This window comes from Tenrec ecaudatus, chromosome 8 (assembly GCF_050624435.1).
Source record: "Tenrec ecaudatus isolate mTenEca1 chromosome 8, mTenEca1.hap1, whole genome shotgun sequence".
In the NCBI taxonomy this organism is placed as follows: Eukaryota; Metazoa; Chordata; class Mammalia; order Afrosoricida; family Tenrecidae; genus Tenrec; species Tenrec ecaudatus.
In genome coordinates, this window is record NC_134537.1 from 65,419,161 (window position 1) to 65,434,569 (window position 15,409).

The window sequence follows — 15,409 nt, forward strand, 5'->3', positions numbered from 1 at the left end:
GGAATTCTCACCCCCCAACCCGAAAAACAGAATCCCTGCCCCCCAAGATATATGTAGTTAATTTTTTTTTAAACAAAACCTTTTCACCTTCAAGTACTCTCCATTACACTTAATATATTTGTCATATCTGAGATTCCATTCTTGGAAACATTTTTTCAAATACATCTGTTTGGATGGCTGACAACACCTCCCTTGTTTTTTTCTTCACCTCTTCTACATCATCAAATCGCCGTCCTTTCCTGCCCTTCATTTGAGGGAAAGAAAAGTATCATGGAGCAAGGTCAGGTGCATTAGGCAAGAGAGGCATGTTTGTTTGTTTTTTGCTAAAAATTGGTGCCCTGAGATGGCTGCGTGAGATAGTGCAATGTGATGGTGGAAAAACCAGGCCCGCACCTGCCACAAATCAGACTTTTTTTTGTCACACACTGTTAGGCAAACTTTTCAGGACCTTTAAGTAAAGGTTAGCCATCTGATCTGTTAGAATGAACTCCAAATGCACTAGCCCCCTCAAATCAAAAAAATGCCTTGATCTTTGATTTCACTGGCTGAGTTTTGGGGCGGCAAAGTGAGGATGTTGTCTTCCATTGGCTTGATTGATGTTTGTTTTCGGGGTCATAAGAATAGCACTGTGGCTTGTCACCAGTAATGACCTTGGAAAAAGTCTGGTTCGCTTTGGAGCTGGTTTTTCAAAGCATGGCACGTTCCCACTGGACACTCTTTTTCCTGATCAGTCAGAACCCAAGGCACAAATTTCATAACAATCTTTCACATTCCCAAATCATCCATTGAAATTCTCTGAATTGAGTTCCAAGATAGTCCAGATAATGTCTCCAGCTCTTCAATGGTTTGTCATCAGTCTTCTAGCACAAGTGCATAAATTTTGTCAATATTTTTTTCCATTTGGAAAGTTGGCATATATCCAGAAAATGGTTTTTCATCAATATTTTACCTTTTATGAATTGAGAACTACTTGTACACCTGAGTTTTTCCCATAGTGCTGTCCTTGTAAGCTGTGTTCAACATCACAACAGTTTCTGCAGCACTTTTCCTGAGCAAGAAAGAAAATTTCACAGCCACACACTGTTCTCTTAAATTGGCCATCAAAAAAGAAGAGGTTGGGGGAAAACTGCTTTTACAAAAAAATTCACTGTGACCAGAGACAACCTTCACAGGTGACACCACTGGGTGTACTAACTCAAAGTGAGTTTCTGGATGCTCATGGGAAAAATGCAATCAGTGAAAGCTCCACCCAGTAGAGCTTGATTCCATTTTTTTTGGGGGGGGGGTAGGGAGTTAAGTACCCCTTGTTCATATAAATATTCAACATCTTTTGTTAAAGATAATCAAATATACTAATTCTTATATTAGCTATTCTAAACAATCACGAAAGAATCATGTTTTCATTAAATTTTTTTTATTTGTATAGAGCTATTTTAAGAATTCCCCTACGGAAATTGTACTGGCCTTTGTTCAAGAATCCTGTGATTCCTATGATTTATGGGATTTTAAGTATTAAGGTTTTCTGCAGATGGTGCCAATGGTTAAATGTTCAGAAGGTTGACAGTTCAAACCCACTAGATATGCCTTGAAAGACAACAGTTAAGAAATCTATTTCTGAAAGGTCACAGCCTTATACACCTTGTGGAGCAGCTTGATTCTGCACACACAGGGATCGCCATGAGTTGGAAAGGGTTCCATGGCCATGGGTAGGGCGTCACTATAGAGGGCCTTGGGCTCGGTAGTTAGGAAAACAGACCCAAAATAGGCAATAAGTGGAGGTTTCCAATGCGTTTCCTTTATTTGGTAGGCTATAATGTGTTAATTCTTAATGATATCATAACATAGTTTTACTTGTATTGGGTAATTTTTTTTCACTTAATTAATTAATTTTTCTTTCCCCAGTGAATAACCCTATCCCTTCCAATCTGAAATCGGAAGCAAAAAAGGCTGCTAAAATATTAAGAGAATTCACAGAAATAACTTCCAGGAATGGACCTGATAAGATCATTCCTGGTGGGTAAATAAAATGCAACTTGCTCATTTCTAAATTTGTCTTGTTTTCTCAGATGCTTTCTTGCATTCCTTCACATTCTACTTTAGACAGAGAAGCCCACTGATAACAACCCGTCCTTAAACTACCTTTGCCCTCATAACTGATCCAGCAGTGCTTAGAAGCTCGTCCAAGTGCTCTTTCAAGATACAGCCAGAGTAAATCAAATCATGGATATTTATTTTAATCAAATTTTCCTTCCTCCTCCACCTATCCATTTGGTGCCTAGTACTCGTTAATTTTTTATTATTTAAAAATGTTTTGTTATGTTTTTGGTGAAAGTTTGCACAGTAGGTTAGATTCCCATATAACAATTACTGCACATCACTGTTCTAGACTCCAACTTGGCAATTGCTGTAAGGATTTCTCAGGTTTAGACAACGTTGTATTCTGTTTTGTGTAAGATTGCTAGGAGTCAAAACCAGCTTGATGACATTGAACATCAATAATACATATTGTTGATACAGTGATAGTATTCTTCATGGTTACATTCTCCTTAATTTTTTCTGAATATTTTACTTCTATTTATCTGATTTCTCTGTTCCCTTAGCCTTTCATTTTTGCTTTAGAGTAATGATTGACTACTTGGTCTCCTACAGCTGGTTTTATTAAAGGTGCAGAGAACTCAGCAGAAGAAGCTCTTATGATGCAATGGGTTAAGTGTTGGTTTACCACAAGGTCAGCAGTTTAACTTCAAAAGGAATCCATGGCAGAAAGATGAGCATGTTTGTGCTCTTACAGGTTCGCAAGCTCGGAAACTCTAAGGAGCAGTTCTATTCTCCTTTGTATGGTTGCAGTGAGTTGGAATCAACTCAATGGCAATAGTTCTTTTTATCTATCTGTCTATTTATTTTTGTACGTAATAAATTAAATTTAATTTGGTGTGTTTTCTTTCCAGATAAGGCATTTACATTTTTATAGTGGTTTAAGAAGACATTAATCAGGAGTTGGTAAACCTGTTTTTTGGCATCCTTCTTGTTGATAGATGCCTAGGTACAACAGAATGAAACACTGCCTGGCCCAGCACTGACATCCTATCCTCATAATTGTGGCAGTGCTTCAACCCAGCTACTGTGTTGATCCATCTGTGGAGACCCTTCTTTTTAACTGACTCTCTACCACAAATGGTGTCCTTTTCCAGAGACTGAGCTCTCCTGATCATATGTCGAAATGCTTCATTTGCTTTGCTGTTACCTGAAAAGGCTCGTTGTTTGAGTCACCCAGAGGTGTGATGGGGAAAAGACCTGGTGATCTGCTGCTGAGGAAAAAAAATCAAGCACGAAAACCTTGTGGGAGACAGTTCCACTCCGACATACATGGGGTCAACCTGAATTGGAATCAGCTGGGACAGCCACTGGTTTTTATTGTTGTTGTTGTTTAAGCCGTTGAGTCGATTCGTACTCATAGTGACTCTCTGCACCATGGAATAAAATACTGACTGGTCCTGTACCATCCTCACATGGTTTTTGCCTATTTATCACTCCAAATAATTTTCAAAGGTTGTTTCATTGCACACTTATTTCACATAAAATAAGATTCTTAATTATATATGTATGGGCACTGTTGCAGACTAAATTTCCTTTCTGATCACAATGTATGTCTCTGAGTCCTGCACTAAAATAAATAAATATATAAATTTTCCCCAAGTTATTCAATGATAGAACTTTAATTTTAAAATAATGTGGGTCTTGATGAATATCAATATATGAAAAATGTCATGCCAGCCTAATTTGTGGATAAACTATATTTCCTAACACTTAAAAAATATCATGGACTTTATAGAAAATTAATCTTGCCTTCTGTCTCCAGACTTTTAATTTTTTTATAATAGTAGTCTTATACAAAATTTGCCCTTTGTCACTGACAAATTTTTGCTGTAGCTATTATTTCCTTAGGATATATACCAAGCGGAAGAATTTCTGGGTTATATGATATTTTTATTCCCAGATTTTGAGGAAGCACCATACCACTTTCCACAGTGGTCACAACACTACCAACAGAGTATGAGGTTCCAAGCTCTCTACACCTTGCCAGCTTTGTTATTTTATGGGTTTTTTTGTTTGTTTAAGCTTTACTCTTAATGGTGGAGTGAGGTGATATCTCACTATTGCATCTCTCCATATATTTGTTGACCTCATAAATATCTTTGTTGAACTCTCAGTTCATGTTCTCTGCTCATCTTTTTGTTGTAGTATTTGTATTTTTCTTGTTGGGGTGTTGAACTTTTCTACAAAAAAATTCAATACCCTTGTCCAATATGGCACTACCAAAAAAGGTTTGCTCTTTTAGTAAAATCTTTTGATGCATACAATTTCAGATTTTTTAGGAAATTACAGTTTCTATTTTATCTTTTACTATGTGTATTTTTAAATATGCTTGCTAGTATACTTATGTCAGTATTGAGCCCCCTAAGTTTATCCCCATGTTTTTTGTTCTCTGTCTCTCTTTGATGGTTTTTCCAGTTTTAGATTTTAAATTTAGGTCTTTGATCCATCTTGAGTCCATTTCTACACATAGAGTAAAATATGGACACTGTTTGATTCTCCTGCAAATGGAAGCACCATTTGTTGAAAAGACTGTCTCTTCCCCCATGTAATGTATTTGAACCTTTTGTCAGTGTAAGTGGATGGTTTTACTTATCGCTTCTTAATGCCTTTCCACTGTATCAGACCAATACCAGGCTGTTTGAACTACCATTGCTGTGGAGTACATTTTGAGATCCAGAAGTGAAAGTCTTTCTGATTTCTTATTCTTTAAAAGTGCTTTGTTTATCTGGGTCTCTTTCATCCTTTAAAGAACGGTGCTGGAATCTGGACTGGGATTGTATTTTATGTATATTGTTTTGGGTAGTTTTGACATTTTCACACTGTTGAATCTTCCTATAATTCATTGTGGTCCATTATTTAATGTGCGTCTCTGTTGGTTTCTTATAGCAGTTATTATTTTTGTGTTTTCTTTACATAAGTCATTTGTTTCTAAAGTTTTATTTATTCCTATTTCATTTTTTCAGTGCCAATTGTAAATGGTTTTGTTTTCCTGATTGCATTTTCAGTGATCTCTTTATTAGTAAAAAGGTATCAAATTGATTTTTCTGTTAATACTATACTCTGGTACATTGCTGAATCTTTCAAGTAGTTACAACAATTTTCTTGCTTAGTCTTTGGGAAAAGAATATATATTGTACTATTATTGGGTAGAATGTTCTATATATGTCTATGAGGTCAAATTTTTTTATTATATTTAGTTCTTCTGTCTTTGTTAAGTTTCTTTCGAGCTGCACTGTCATTGTTTTTAAGAAGTCTATGTATTTTGAGTGAGTTTCCTTTGGTGCATGTATATTTATTTTATATTAATATATTTTGAGGTTCTGTCTTTTGTTTGTGGGTATTTATTATATCATCTTGTTCAATTGAGCCCTTAATAATCATATAACTTCCTTCTTTGTCTCATGTTGGATTTTGCCTTAAAGTCTATTTTTTGATTGATGTATGTATATGAATGGATTGTGATAAGAGTTGTATGAGTCCCTAATAAAATGTAAAAAAAGAAAAAAAAAAGAAAAGAGGAGAAAAAAAAAGAAAATGATTAGGGCAAAAAATGTACAGATGTGCTTTATACAATTGATGTATGTATATGTATGGACTGTGATAAGAGTTGTATGAGCCCCTAATAAATTATTTTTTTAAAAAGTCTATTTTATCAGAATTTATTGTTAACACTCTTACTCTTTGTCCCATTGCCAATAGTTTGATTCATTTTTTTCTATCCTTTGATATTTAGTCTATTTTTACCTTTATGTGTAAGGTATGTCTCTTGTAGATAGCAGCACATTGATGAGTACTGTTTTTTTTATCCATTGTATTACTCTCTGTCTCTTCACTGGTACAGTTAAACCATTTACATGTATTGTGTTATTGATAGCTATGGAATTGTTGCTGTCATTTATGCTCTGTGTGCATATTTGTGTGTTAATTCTAAGTTCTTTATTCCATGCAATTTTCTTTGCTGAGCTCATTTTGTTCATAATTTTATTGTTATTTTTTAATTGCCATTGTTTTAGAGCTTACTAAATCATTATTGCTTTCCTCTCTTTTTGATGAACTTTATTCTTTTTATTTGAGCTTACCCTATAATTTACTAGTTTCTCCCCCAATTTAAAATGGCCTACTCAGTCTTGAAATACAATTGACTTACTCTCTTTGGAAGCTTTGTAACTATACTATTTTCCCTTTTTATTTTTAAATTGTTGTCATTAAAAATTGATTGCTCTCATTTTTATTTTCAGTCTTGTAGGTTGTTTTGCTTTGGATATGTCTATATCTGAGTTGTCTTCTGGGTCATTTGTTATGTATGTTAATCTCAGATCTTCTGTCCAAATAATTTTCTTTCGTGTTTCTTCTAAGAGTAGTCTGGTTTTTATAAATTACTTTAATTTCTGCTTTTCTGGAAATGTCATAATTTTGCTGGTGCGTTTGAGAGACAGTTTTTCTGGATATATGTTTCTTGGTGGACATTTTTTTCTCCAAGTCAATGTGTCATCCCATTGACTTCTGGCCTGCATTGTTTCTGGCAAGTCCCTACTCTGGCCTACCATTGACCAATTCTCCTCCTATTCTCTTCCAATGCATTGTCTATTTCTGAAATCTTAACCGTTTTTTAATTTCTATTTGCTGTTTTGTGTATGCTTTCTAAGTTTTCATGCATTCCTTTCAGTTTACTTTCATAGTGCTTTCTTTCCTTTTCTGTTCAGTTCTATCGCATGTTCTTGAATTTAAAGCAGCTGAAAATTATCTGGTCACCCAATTTCCTATGTGTTTCTGTGAATTTCTCAAAATCAGTCCCTTTAAATGTACATAGTTATATTAGAAATTTAATGTTTTTCTAAGAACACTTAGAAAACTTTCTTGTGTACAACTGTGCACAGTCGTCTTCTTTGAGTTCCTTGACTGAAGATTTGACTATGGTGATGATAAACTAAACCACTTTAAAAATATTATTAGCATCCCACTATGATTTCTAATTTTTAAGCTAGTTGAAAAGATGTGCTATTGTATTAGTAAATTCGTAGAATAGAGAGGCACTGTAATTAATGGATAAATAATTTGGTAGTCCTCATTTTCTGTAATGTAATTCTAAACACTGGAGTAAACCAATATATTTTTAATTAAATTATATTTTCGGTGTCCTGAAAATTAGGAGAGAGTTGCTATGAGTTAGACTTTACAGCACACAACAAATAAAGTCATTAAGTACAGAGATTTTAAAATGAGCAGATCATTTAATAACTTAAACTTTCTAAAGTACAAAAGTTTCTTAATTTTAAACAGTTTTAAAATAGTAAAACTGTTTTTATGAATATTTCCATATTAATATAAGGTAGACTTCACTATTTTGCTTTAAAAATCAATATTTTGCCCCATGTTGATTTTTTGAGATTTTTCTTAATTTGTTGTAAAATAGTGATTTTTGCACTTTTATTTGTTTCCTACATTAATTGAAATCACCAATATGTTTGCCTTGCTAGTAGTGAACAATAAAATCTCATTCAAGATTCTAATTTATCATGGCAGCTGCAGGAATGGTGAGCATTAAGATGGTATACTTAGCATTGCAAAAATAACATTAAAATAAAAAGAAGTAGGAGGAGAGAAGTTTCGTGCCCATCTGTTATATAAGTAGGTTTTATTCATGGCTCATATATGCCACTAAAATTCTTAATTAGAACCATATAACCTTGTTAAGCAAATGTCTGTAAATGTAGTATGTTTGTTTAAAACTTGCTTATAGATATTTGTTTTACCTATATATTCACTCATATATATTGAGAAGGCTTAACGTACTATTGTTTTTTTGCTTGTAGCCCATGTAATTGCTAAAGCTAAAGGTCTTGCAATTTTGTCTGTGGTAAAAGCTGGCTTTCTGGTGACTGCTAGAGGAGGCAGTGGGATTGTCGTGGCTCGTCTTCCAGATGGAAGTAAGTTAATTTTTTTTCTTTTCTCATTTTGAATACATTCATAAGGATTTTGATAGATTTCCTCTGTATCACCTAAAATTGGTTTACTAAGAACTGTTCAATTGTGTGTGTAGATGGTAATTAATTAACCAAGAGGTAAAAGAATATTTTTCCTTATTTCCTTCTTTCTCTCAAATTCGTTAGGCAAGTCTCAATATATCAATAGATACTAAATATATAAGACTCAATAGATCATACTTTGCTTAGTTTATGTTTTGTAATCTTTTCATGGAGCAAATATTTAGATAGGACAATCTCTGCATTTCTTTTGTTAAAAGTGAATTTGTATTTCTCAGCTTCATGGTATAGGAAGTGATTGGTTGTGCAAGCCCACCACCTCCCATGTGGGAGAAGGTTGTGGCAGTCCGTTTTCATAAAGATTGCAGCCTCAGAAACCCTACTTGGTCCTATGTAGTCACTTTGAGTCAGAATTGACCCAATGACGGACAATAATATGAACATAAAGAGGCATCTGTAGGCTTTACTACTGCTTCTCTGGTAGCTCCATAAACATTGCCACATTCTGACAAATTTTTCCCAAGGGAAAATTATATGACTAGCCACATAATTTGATTTTACTTTCTGAGATAAACTAATTATTTGATTGAAGGAATTGAAATTATGAATTTGCTATGAATTCCAAGGACCAAAATGTTTAATACTATTTAAAATATATGCAGGTGTGTCATAACTAAAATGTTTTTATACCAACTTAACATTTGCTGTTCAGTCATATGAGTGAATACATTTTGTCTACTACTAGCTATTTTTAGTGCACATAATTTAACTTTTATTTTGAGAGAGCATAGGACACTTACTGAAAAGAGACGTATTTAAGGTTTTTTTGCAGAGCATATGGCCTTTAAATATCAGTTAGTTGGATTCATTAGGTTTTTAGCCAAAGTAACCCCATAGAAAATGAGTCTTCCCCTAAGTAGTAGCTTCACTGTAATAACTGACAATGAAAATGAAAACTATAAAACTCTCTTCCCAGCATTGCCTACATTTTCATGGGCAGAGCTCTCAGCAATAAAACCATACACAGACACATCAAAGGGAGGCTGCTATCAGAGGGTGCTCAAGAGTCTGTAAGAAAATCACAAAGTTCTATACTCCCAAGGCCTTCAGAACCCCTCTGGCTTTCCTCCATAGATTAAGGTGATTATATTTGAAAAGGTTCAAGAACTATCAAGCTCTGGAGTTTCTCTTAGAATTCCAGGCAGACCTTTCAATTGGTTTCTAAAGCCTAAATATCTCTCTCCAGTTTCCCTACATACCCAGCTGTATTCTCTGTAAATTCTAATTTAAAAGCGGTCTAAATAAGGCATAGCAAGAAAATAGGGACTGTGGCCAGATGTGTCTGTGTCTTGAGACTGTAGATCACTCGTGTGGGACAGCTTTTCATTGGAACAAGTTACTAATTTATAAGAATGAAAACTTTGAGATAGTCAAACAATTATTTCCGTACTTCAAACTGCTGTATGCCTTAACAACAACAAACTCACAGCCACTGAGTTACGGTCAACTCATAGTGACCCTATAGGACAGGATAGAACTACTCCTGTGGGTTACTGAGACTAGAGGCGTAGAGAGCCCTGTGTTTCTCCTGAGGAGTGACTGGTAGTTTTGAACGGCTAACCTTGCAGTTAGCAGTTTAATACATAACCAATAAACCACTGCAGTGCATTATAGCAATAACTTAATATCTGATATATGTGCATGTGGTATGTTAGTTAACTAGTGCTGCAATAAAAGAAATACTACACATAGAGGGCTTTACCAAACAGAATTATATTGTCTTATTGGTTAGTTGGGTATAAATAATAGTTCAGGCTGCTGGCTCTTGAGGAAAGCCCATCTTTTTGAGTTTTTCCCTTGTTTGTTTAATCTCCTTTGTATCTCACGATACACCCTATAGTAGTACTCTTGCCTCATTAAGAGAGTAAAGAGGACTCATTCCCAAATGTAACTGTAAACAGAAGTTTAGAGCTTAGGTTTCATAATATATATTTAGTGGAATCCTAATTCAATCTATAACACATGGTAAAAAGGAAACTACCTGTTGAACAGTTGAGCATTTACCAGTTCAGACTCATCCGAGGAGGAAAGGCTGTGATCTGCTTCTGCTTTAGGTAGCTGGTTTTTTGGTATTTTATAAGTTGATAGAGAAAGATCAGACAGCAAGGGTTGTGAATGTGTAATGAATAGGTATTACCTTAGAAATATCTTTAATACTTCTTTAACTATTTATTAAAGAGCATTTAAAATCATAGAGGACAAAACAAACTAAAACACCCTACGTCTCATTATTGGAAAAATGGAACTCCTTTCACATTTCAAAATTGTTCCTTCCTTATGTGTATGCTACAGGTTTTAATGTTAAAATAATGTTTACTTTTCTGGTTTTTATCAGAATGGTCTGCACCGTCAGCCATTGGGATAGCTGGTGTTGGTGGAGGATTTGAAATAGGAATTGAGGTAAGAGCTTATATATATGAATAAAATATCTAATTCTTTGAAAGCACCTGAATTAAAAGCATGGACTTGAGAGATTGCTTATTCTTATTTACGACTGTCACCTGTGAAAATTTCTCCATTTTCTTTTCTTGATGCCTCTAAATTATCGAGCCCAACCCATTTTGTTTTTTTCATTTTCTTTCATTGAGTATAGGATGAGTTTTCACTCGTTCTCTTTCCATCCAGAGTAAATCTGCTACCAGAGTTCTTTCAGTGGCTGAAAACTATAATTATGGTTTACTAATTGGACTGCTTATCTCCATCAGAAGTTCATGTTAAAAAGTTCAGATAATAGAGATGGTAGAATATCCAAAGAACAAATAGTGGGGTAGAAGTTGTTTGCCATAGCCTACCATCATTTGTGGCAAAATTCAGTATTGTAGTATCTGATATTCAGATACTTCATATTCTTTAAACAGAGAATAACTCAATACTATTTCTTTCTTTTTTGAATTAAATACTTTTATTGGGAGCTCTTACATCTCTTATCACAATTCATACATTCATCCAGTGTATCAAGCGCATTTGCATGTATGCCACCATCATCATTTTCAAAGCATTCTGTTCCCACTTGAGCCCCTGATATCAGCTCCCCATTTCTTCCCCTTCCCTCCCCTACCCGCTCTCCCTCACAAACCCTGGATAAGTTATAGATTATTATTTTCATATTTTACATCATCCTCTGTCACCCCTCACTCACTTTTCCATTGTTTATCCCCCTAGGAGGTGGTTATATGTTGATGCTTGCAATAGATTCCCCTTTCTCCTCCCACTCTCCCCTAATCCTCCTGGTATCTTTACTCTCATTGTTGCCCCTGAGGGGTTTATCTATCCTGGATTCCCTGTGTAGAGGGCTCTTATCTGTAGCCGTGTACATGTTCTGGTCTAATCTGATTTGTAATGTAGAATTGAGGTCATGATAATGGGGGGGCCGGGGAGAGGAAGTACCAAATAACTAGAGGAAATTTTTGTGTTTTCATATGTAATATACTACACCCTGACTGGCTCTTCTCTTCCCTGTGATCCCTCTGTGAGGGGATGTCCAATTGTCTATAGGTGGGCAATGGGTCTCCACTCCATACCCCTCTACCCCATTCACTTTGGTTATGATTTTGTTCTGGGTCTTATATGTCTGATACCTGGTCCCATCAACACCTCATGACAACACAGACTGGTGTGCTTCTTACATGTGGGCTTTGTTCCTTCTGAGCTAGATGGTCACTTGTTTAACTTGAAGCCTTTAAAAATCCCAGATGCTATATCTCTTGATAGCCGGCCACCATCTGCTCTCTTCACTACATTTGCATATGCATCCATTTTGTTTTCAGTGTTTGTGTCAGGTAGATGAGCATCACAGAATGCTGGATTGTTAAAATTAAGTGTTCTTGTGTTGAGGGAGTACTTGAGTTGAGGCCCAACTGCACCCTTAGTTCTTAACATATAGATATGAGTACATAGCTCTATTCCCCTTCTTGTTGTATACATATGTCCATATGTACATGCCTGTATTTAGAACTTTTTGGTCTAATGTCCTTTATCTCCTGGTTCTTTCCTCTATTTCCTTTTACTTTCCTCAGGTCCCAACACCATGTTTGGCCTTCATTTGGGTTTAGTAATTCCTCGGTTCTACATGCCTTTGAATAACGCCCCCACCCCCACCCTCTGGCATCCTTCACCATTCTCTCCATTGATTTCCATTCACTTGTTGTTCCATTGTCCCTAGATTGTTCCCCCCTCCCTTCCTTTCTCCCACCTCCGCTTCTCCCATATCCGCCACCCCCACGCCCCCTCCCCCCGCTTGCCTGGAACCATTGGTCCCATTCTTTTCATCTCCAAATTATTTACCCGCCTATCTTATCTAGATATACATGCAGATACATCAATAAGCGCAAAAAACAGTCAAGGCCAAATAAAACAACAAAGGCAGTCAAGACCAACAAAACAGTAACAACAACAACAAAAACCTAACAACAACAACAACAAAAGAAAGCCACTGACAAAAATGGAAAAACCTATAAATACTTCAAGGTCTGTTTGTTGGCCTTTATGAGAGTTTTCCAGTTGAGTCTAATGGGGTGCCACACTCGGTGTCCAAAGTCTATTTTTGGTATTCCCTGGGGATTTCATACCTTGCTCCCCTTGCTGCTCTGTTGCATGACCTTAGTGTTTCATCCCTGTGCGATGGGGTCAGATTGTGACAATTCAATTCCTGCACTGTGTCTCCAGTGGTGTCCCCCACAGCACTATGGTTTAGTGAGGAACATCGCCTCTTGTGGTGGGGCCAGCCCTATGGTCCTCTCTGTGCGTTCTCTGCTCTAAGCAGGAATATTGTCCTCTGGACTTGGAGGACCAAGATGTCCTCCCCTCCCTCTATATCCCTTTTCATTTCTCCTAGCCCCTGTGCTGTCCTCTGAAGCGCATTCTTTTGGGGGTGGGGAGGTGTTTGGGATTGGGGCAGGCCCTGCAGTACTCTCTATTGGTTCCCTGGTATGCCGGTATGTTGCATTTACACCTTGGCGCATCGGGTTGGAGCCTGGTCTCTCTTTGCCTCTCCTGTGGAGATGTAAATACGACCTCCTCTTGGGTGGGTTAGTGCCCTCCTCCACCCCTACCCATGTCTTTCCCCCCCACCACCTTTTTCTCTCCCCTTCTTGTTTAGTTGGCAGCCGTATGTATCCTTGGATTAGGTTTGTCCCCTGCCATAGTTGCTGGTCCTCACTCCACGGATGTATGTATATAGTAGCTTTTCATCTATGCGCCATTTTTAGGTTTTTTTTTAAGCTTACCTCCATGGACACATATTGTACTTGTCCTTTTGTGCTTGGCTTACTTCACTTAGCAAGATTTCCTGCAGTTCTTCCCATTTGGCAATGTGCTTCATGCATTCATTACTACTTTTTAGAAATGCTTAGTACTCCATTGTATGTATGTACCATAATTTTTTGATCCATTCGTCTGTTGATGGAAATTTGGGTTTTCAACTCCTTACAATTGTGAACTGTGCCGTGATGAATATTGGAGCACAGATGTCTAGCCGTGCTTTGTTACTTTCCTCTTCTAGGTATATCCCCAGTAGGGCGATTGCTGGGTCGTATGGTAGTTCGATTTCCATCTGCTTTAGATATCACCAATCAATTTCCAAACTGTCTGTACATACCTACAGATCCACCAGCATTGGATGAGAGTTCCTATCTTCCCATAGGCCATCCAACATTTGTTACTTTCAGATTTTTTGAATTGGGCTGTCTTTGAGGGTGTTAGGTGATATCTCATAGTCATTTTCATTTGAATTTCTCTTATGGCTAATGATTGGAAACATTTTCTCACGTATTTATTGGCCACTCAGATTTTTGCCCCTGTGAAACTTCTGTTCAGGTCCTTTTCCCACCTCCTTATTGGGCAGTTACCTTTTTTCCTATTGCAAGCCTACACAGTATTTTAGATCTTAGTAATAAGACCTTCATCTGATGCATCATTGCTAAAGATGGTCCCCCAGTCCTACTTCTAATAGTCTATGTATTCCCTGTGCCAAGGTTCACAGATTTGCCCCAATTCCATTATTGATGGCCCTAATTTGGGCTTTTACTTCAAGGTCTGTGATCCACCTTCAATTTATTCTTGTGCATGGAGTGAGGGTCTTCCTTAATTTTTCTGCAGGTAGATATCCTTTTTTTTTCCAGTACCACTTATTAAAGAGGGCATCTGCTTCCCATTTGATATTTTTGGGGCCCTTATCAAATATCGGTGGCCTGTATGCTGATGTTTTTATTTCTGAGTTTTCAGTTCTTTTCCATTGGTCTGAATATCTGTCGTTATACAGTACCAAACTGTTTTGACCACTGTGGCCGTATAATACGTGCTAAAGTCAGGTAGAGCAAGTCCTTCACTTGGCCTTCTTCTTGAGTTCTTTGCTAATTCTGGGCTTCTTCCCTCTCCATATGAAGTTGGTAATCGATTTTTCCAGTTCTTTGAAGAAGGATGATGGTATTCACATCAGGATAGCATTAAACTTACATAGTACTGTGGGCAGAACTGACATCTTTACTATATCAATTCTTCCAAATCATGAGCATGGGATATTCTTCCATTTGTTGAGGTCATTCTTGGTTTCTTGTAATAGTGTTCTGTAGTTTTCTTCATACAATTTTTTTTTAGTTGGGTACATCCCTAGATATTTCATTTTGTGCTTGGTTATTGTAAAGGATGCTACCTTTTTAATGCCTCTTCTGTGATCTTGTCTGATGAGTATAGCAGTCCAATAGACTGATCATGTATCCTGCCACTCTGCCGTATTCCACTATCACTTCCAACACTCTACTTGTGGAATTTTGGGGATTTCCAATATACAAAATCATATTGTCTGTGAATAATGATAGTTTTGCTTCTTCCTTCCCCAGACTAATACTTTTGGTGTTTTTTCTTTGTCTTATGTTGTTAACTAGGACCTTCAGTACTATGTTGAATAAGAGTATGGATTAGGGGCATCCTTGTCTGATCCCATTTTTCAGTGGAATTGGTTTCATCTTTTTTCGATTGATTACCATGTTGCCTGTTGGTTTTTCATATATAGCTTGTATAATATTGAGGGATTTCCCTTCCATTCCTCTCTTCTTGAGTGTCTTAAACAGGAATGAGTGTTAGATGTTGTTGAATGCTTTTTCTGCATCTATCAATATTGTCATGTGGTTCTTATCATATTTCTTGTCAGTGTGGTGAATAATTCTAATGGTCTTTTATATGTTGAACCATCCCTGCATCCCTGGTATGAATCCCACTTGGTCATGGTCAGTTATTTGTTTTATATTCTTTTGTATTCTGTTGGCCAGTAT

At 36.5% G+C, this 15,409-nt stretch overlaps 1 protein-coding gene across 1 annotated transcript in view; it reads left to right on the forward strand.

Annotated features, from left to right (window-relative positions):
* The first annotated feature begins 2,767 nt into the window (after positions 1 to 2,767).
* The window catches only part of SH3YL1 (SH3 and SYLF domain containing 1), a 57,430-nt gene continuing 44,788 nt past the window's right edge, over positions 2,768 to 15,409 (forward strand). The window contains exons 1-3 of the mRNA XM_075557183.1: positions 2,768 to 2,846; positions 7,911 to 8,024; positions 10,477 to 10,541. Of these exons, the coding sequence (XP_075413298.1) occupies positions 2,768 to 2,846; positions 7,911 to 8,024; positions 10,477 to 10,541 (258 nt within the window). The remainder of the gene's footprint in view (positions 2,847 to 7,910; positions 8,025 to 10,476; positions 10,542 to 15,409) is intronic.